Source organism: Otolemur garnettii, unplaced genomic scaffold (genome assembly GCF_000181295.1).
Source record: "Otolemur garnettii isolate 467f Iridium unplaced genomic scaffold, OtoGar3 scaffold00030, whole genome shotgun sequence".
Classification (NCBI taxonomy): Eukaryota; Metazoa; Chordata; class Mammalia; order Primates; family Galagidae; genus Otolemur; species Otolemur garnettii.
This window is the reverse complement of record NW_003852425.1, coordinates 14,878,077-14,884,224: the sequence shown is the minus strand read 5'-3', so window position 1 is coordinate 14,884,224 and position 6,148 is coordinate 14,878,077. Positions and strand designations below refer to the sequence as shown.

The 6,148-nt window shown below is 37.6% G+C and overlaps 1 protein-coding gene across 3 annotated transcripts in view; it reads right to left on the bottom strand.

Annotated features, from left to right (window-relative positions):
• Window positions 1-203: 203 nt before the first annotated feature.
• NUDT12 (nudix hydrolase 12) overlaps window positions 204-6,148 on the bottom strand; it is a 30,414-nt gene continuing 24,469 nt past the window's right edge. Inside the window, exons 6-8 of one of the 3 annotated variants that reach the window (XR_002773197.1) lie at window positions 5,788-5,987; window positions 1,316-1,422; window positions 204-464 (exon numbers count right to left, since the gene is read on the bottom strand). Coding sequence is in view for 2 of the 3 variants with exons in the window: in XM_012804612.2 (XP_012660066.1) it covers window positions 4,660-4,770; window positions 5,788-5,987 (311 nt within the window). In the remaining variant the exon portion in view is untranslated. Of the gene's footprint in view, window positions 465-910; window positions 1,423-2,508; window positions 4,771-5,787; window positions 5,988-6,148 lie in introns of those variants that run through there. The other 2 variants (XM_023512723.1, XM_012804612.2) reach the window with 2 other exon arrangements.

Below are 6,148 nucleotides of genomic sequence, written 5' to 3'. Positions count from 1 at the left end.
GTACTGATGTTAGATACAGTGAACAAGGAAAGTGTACGTATTTACTGACTGTGTAAAACAAAGCAACTTATGTAATAAATTTATCATCGTAACAGAATAAAAATGTGTTTATTATTCATGAGGATGTATGATGTGGTAGGGAACTAAAAGCAATGATTGGTATGACAAAAGGTAGTAATTGGACAAAATGAATTAAGGGCATTTTTCCAAAATAATAATTAGATATTTCTACAGCCAGGAAAGCTTTGTGGTCCACACAGATACATATATTTCTCCTGCCATCCCAGAACACACGGAGTCCCCACTGGCTCCCCCCATGGATACCCTCCCTGTGAAGCCCTGGTTACAGTGCAGACAGAGGGAATGATACTCAGGACCAACAAAGGGCCTGAAGTTGAATTTGCACACATCGTGGGGGAACTTTTCTTGGCAGTTCCAAATTGTTCCATAAACACCAAGTAAACCTAGGAAAAAAGCAAAGCAGCTCTTAGCTGTGAAGCTAAATGGTATTTTGGTTTTCACCCCTTCTGATAGAGAGGACCTCAGCTCACTGCCACCTGTGAGCAGGGATAAATATTTATAAGGGGCTCTACTGAGGTGTTCTAGAACATCACATCCCCAGCGGACTATAATCTCAGGCTGGTGTGAAATGTACAGGATAAAAGATAAAGAAAAATAAACCTCAGCCTAGCTCACTTGCCCACCTGCTCTGTTCTGAAATAGATAAGAGTTTCATTTTCAATTTCTACTCCTGGTGGAACTTCTGCATTACTAAAAAGGAAACAGCCTCCCAAGTGAAGCAGTTCGAAGAATGCTCTTAATCCTTCACAGACGAGAAAAGAAGCTGGTCCGGAATAGGTCTGATGACCCCAGGACGTATTTTTCATTCTTTATGTGGCAGTTTGTCTCTTATCAGACTTCTCATTAGAAAGAAAAATACAGTATTTTCATTGGCAGAAAGGCTTTTTTTCCTAACTCGAAATCTGTTCTAAGATTTCTTAGCAGCTCCACTATTTTGGAAAGCATCTTTACAATGGGAGCCGGGAGGAGAAATACTTACTGTTTGGTGTATGACTTTGTCTGTTTAGCAATAAAAGAAAAATACGATATTCTTGAAGGAATAAAGAAAAGTTCAAAGTGTAACTTCCGCCAAAGAGTACAATTGTACGTGGCTATCCTTCAGTAAAAGCAGGATGAGGAGTTTGCGGGTTGCCTGATTGTGTCCAAATGTTCACGTTATACTAGAACAATTTCTCCCAAAGAAGGAAAAGGATTCAGGCTGCTTATCACCCATTTCCCTGTATTGTTTTATTACCTGAATGACCTTCGTTTGGACCATTTCTATTACACTTTGGGCAAGGAAACTTAATTTGAAAATCTACTGGCGGTGACACAAGCTGTTTGGGTTCCACCGTGAGTGTCCTGAGAAGTGAACAAAGGGCAGTATAGGAAAAAAATGCATCATTTTCAGTATTTAGATTATTTTCTTAAGTAACTCCTCTAGTTCCTAATCAGTAACACTTTGAATATGTAGGCCCTTGGCACCATGATTATTCTGGCATCCTCAAACACAGCCTCTCATCTGCTCCAGGGTGTTGGGGCTCCTGTGCGCCGGGCCCTGTACAGGGCACCCCCCTCGTCTGCACAGAACATCAGCTCCCCGGCCCTCCTTTCCCACCTGCAGACACACTTGATTCACCTCAAAACCTTGATCTTTTCCACTTGAAGACAGAAATTCTCAATTTTTCACATGGGATTTACTTTGTCCTACACATTATTTTTTTCTTTTTCTGGTAGAGAAAACTGCTCCTTCTAAGCTCAGAAAACAAATTATATTCAACACCCACCACCTCCTATTTTGGGCAAGCACACACATCCACACTCAGACGTAATAGCTGGTACTTGTCTCTAGTAAAATTTGCATTGTGGAGATTTCATTCTAAATAATTAATGGATTTGTTCTATAGAACTCAGTATTTTGCTGTTTTGCATTAACAGGACAGTTCTAGGACCAGTTACCTACTGTTATCTGTTGTATGAGATTTAATCCGGTTTGTTTGGCTTTTTAACAAACTTACACTTTCTCTTTGACCTCATGGTCTCCCCCTTTGTTCCCCCTCTTCTCTGTCTTCACCTGAATCCCTAACTGGATCTTTAAAAGACTTACCCATTTTTCCAACTAAATGAAATACGTAGGTTTCTAATTCTTCATGAACAGTAAACAAGTGAACATTTCCAAATGCAAAGATTGGTAATATTGGACGAGTACAACCAGACACACAATACTAGATAGGTAACTTCATCCCTGAACATAAAAAATGGGCCCTCTTATGTATGTACCAGTGTGTAAGTCCCTATGTATACCATGCATTTGACCCTGAACTATAATCATTAAGATTTAAATAATAAATTTTAAGTCTTCCAAATATGAAAACTTTTAAAAAGGCTTTTGTACTTTAATAAGATACACCATTAACTCTAAATAGGAGATAATAACTGAAATATGGCTTTTTCCATTTTTCAGAAGAAATTTATTAAAACATTAAAAAACACACAACCCACCAAACAAAGCAGGTAAGAATTTTAACATGTTGCTACTCTGATTCCCAGTGGAACACATCCCCACACAGCCCGCCCGTGTGCTGACAGGCTGTTCCTTCCATGACACAGTCGTTCACCTCGGGGAGGCTGGAAACTGAAGAATAATTATTAAAACAACAATTTACTTAGATGCTGATTTTCTCCAAGTAAGGGATTAAATATCTGAAGTCAAATTTGTATATGTGGACACTTCATATTTTACTTTTCCTATCTTAATATTAGGAAAATGTGGAATTTTCCTTTGTACTCTTATAATCTGCGAGTACTATAAGCACCTGTGAGGTACAATGGCCCCTCAGGCTGTGATACCACACGACAACCAGGGCACATGTTCCACAGACTCACGTAATTCAAATTTTATTATGTATCTCAGTGTCCTGGGTAAGTCTTAAAGTCCTGATATCAAAAAGCCTTCATTAATGACAAAGAAAATCACTGTTCATTAATAAAATTAAGTTTTATCTGAGAAAGTTATCTTATTTAAGTTAAATACATTTTAAGTCTCTAAAATTTAATTAACAATATTTGGCAAGTTAAATTCATTCTATCATCCTTTCCTCTAACTTACTCTCTATAAATTTAATAACAGCGTCTATATCCTCGACAAGGAGAGTCCTGGCCAGTACAGACTGTTGTAATTCGTGAGTTGTATAACTTTCACCAATAACTCTCAGGATTCCTCTTTCTTATGTATAAAATAAAGACAGTTAATTCCCTAGGTTATCTTTAAAGTCTCTTCCAGTTTTAGCACAGAATATCAGAGAGTCAAATTATATCATGTTTTGCATTTTTTTTATAAACTATACTTTAAAGCAATTTCAAAACAGTCTCGTAAAATATGAGTTTCTATATTGGAAAATTGTGAACAACTAAAATTTACTTTTTCTATAATCTTACTGATTCAGTTATAAAATGTACTTGTTTTGGGCGGCACCTGTGGCTCAAAGGAGTAGGGTGCTGGCCCCATATGCCGGAGGTGGTGAGTTCAAACCCAGCCCCAGCCAAAAACTGCACAAAAAACCATACTTGTTTTATGAGGGCTTCTTAGAATATGTAGATATAAGGCCAGATCCAGGAAGTACAGTCTACTAAATATTGTTGGTGATGGAGATACAGTCTTTTGTTGACGAAGATACACCTCTCATCACAAAGTAAAATAAAGCCAGTGTTTTTAATCAAATATGTAAATCTACATGGGATCACATCTGATCATTGAGAATAATTATTTTCAAATATATTTAATTTCAGTGAAAAAACAGAAATCTTGATTTGTCTTAACAAAAGCTTTGGGTATAAGTATAATACACGTAAGTAGACATATTCCTTAGTTTGAGGTTTAAAAAGGAGGTCCTAGATTCGAAGCGTGCTCTCACTTACGCTACCCCTCCACGAGGGTGGGGCATGGAGATCACTTGTAGAGTTAATGGTTAAAACAGAAAACACTGATCAAATTAGACTGGCAGCAACACTGTTACCCCAGCACTTCTAGAACCAGAGAACCAGGAGGAAAAGTAAGTGGAACTGAACTGGGAGAGAAGCAACATTCTGAGATTGAGAACTCAAAGGGCCTTGACGGTAAGGAAAGGACAAAAAATCAATACCAGCTCAAAATTCATCAAAATTAATTTGTTACACTTCTCAAATAAGGAACATTAACAATCAGTTTAACACTTACAGGAGGCACTGGAATTTAAGTTGATTCATGTTTCTAGAACATAATCCTTCACAAAATAATGTTTCTTATCAGAAAAGTGGTTTTTAGAAATAAAATTTTGAAGTGTAAACCAAATCTGTTCAGAGAAGCTTGACACAGATTTGAATCTAAGGCAATATTATAATTTATAAAAACATTCTGTGTTTTTCATCAACATTCATTAATTCATCAACATTTTGTGATTAAGATGGAAAGTTCACTTTGAAAATATCTTGAAAGTCTGACACGGTATTTTATGTGCAACACTCTGAAGAGCACTGGATACTCCTGATGCCACTTGAGGAGCGATCAGAAAGTGGCACCAGAGACCAAATAACACTCAAACAAAGCCCAGATTCTTTGACTTAGAGATTGGGGTTGATCCTAATCCAGTGTTTGATTAACTGGTGTGCGATAGCTCGGCTTGGTGGCACAAAGAATGCCTGCTGCTTCCCTTTGGTCAGAACATCCACGACCTAAAACACACCGTCAAAAGCATTAGGTTCCAAAGCCATCCATCCCCTGCTTACACAGCTCAGTTACATGTGGTGACTTCTACAGTGAATCACAACAGCAGGAGGTGACAATATCCAGATTCAAAATGCAATATTTGGGACAGCATTTTTAATTGCTTCACTGAGTTAGTGATACAGTTTTTTAAGATGTTCCAGAAATGCATATTCTCTTATGAAAATGAGGTTATGAAAAGCAAAACATATGCTCTACATTTAATTTCAAAGTAAAGCCAACTTTTGAGAATTCTCTTTCATAAAATTCTAAAACAATAATCTAGTTTCTACCTTTTGGGGTTAAGCATAAAATAAAATAAAATTTATGTAGGCCCAGTCAGGAAGGATTTGAGGTCTTTGCTACTGTAGTATATCCACCTGCTTTCCATACAAAAAGCTTTAGGTCACGCAGAACATTGACTAATGATTTATCTTTCCCTACATTATTTAGGGATGGCATTTAAAAAGTTTTGTGTAAAAAAAATTAAAAAATGTCTGTTATCTTTACCATATATTTTAATAAAGTACATTTTATTTATCTATAAGTACATTTTAAAATGAATAAAAACTTTTCAAAAATTTTAAGCATTTTTACTGATTTGATAGCTACTTGTCTTAATGCTATAAACTAAAATATAAAATGTTTAAAAATAATATTCCTGTTTCTGACTCTTAAACTAATGCTTACACACATTAGTCTGAAACTTTATACACATCAATAAGTATTATCATTGACCTGAAGGAATGGTATCTGAAATTCAAAATGGCACCGAATCACCATTACCAGAAGAGTGAGTTCGTATAGCACACGTTGGTGAAAACACCGTCTTCCTACATGGAATACCCAATTATTTTGTAATCCATGCATAATGAGAGGGCCAGAGCCATTCATTCAACTTGCTGACAACATGCGTCTTGGCCGTGTGGCCAAACCAATACAATCAGGAACAATCAATAGAGGAAGGAAATTAAATTGAACTCTACCTGTTCTCTGGTGAACCAGCGGGCGTCCTCTATTTCGTTCTTGTCAACTTTAATTTCTGTAGACACTGCCATGGCTAAGCAGCCAATCATTAAGGAGGAGGGCATGGGCCAGGGCTGGCAGGAGACGTACTGCACGTGGCCAACCCTGACTCCACTTTCCTCCTCGACTTCTCTCCGCACAGCATCTTCGATTGTCTCCCCTAATCAAATGGGGCAAAAGAACAAGCTGCTGCTGAACACGCCCTGGGCATTCTGCAGCCTGAACGGTTCAGGATGAACACGCCCTGGGCATTCTGCAGTCTGAACAGTTCAGATGAACATGCCCTGGGCATTCTGCAGTCTGACCAGTTCAGGATGAACA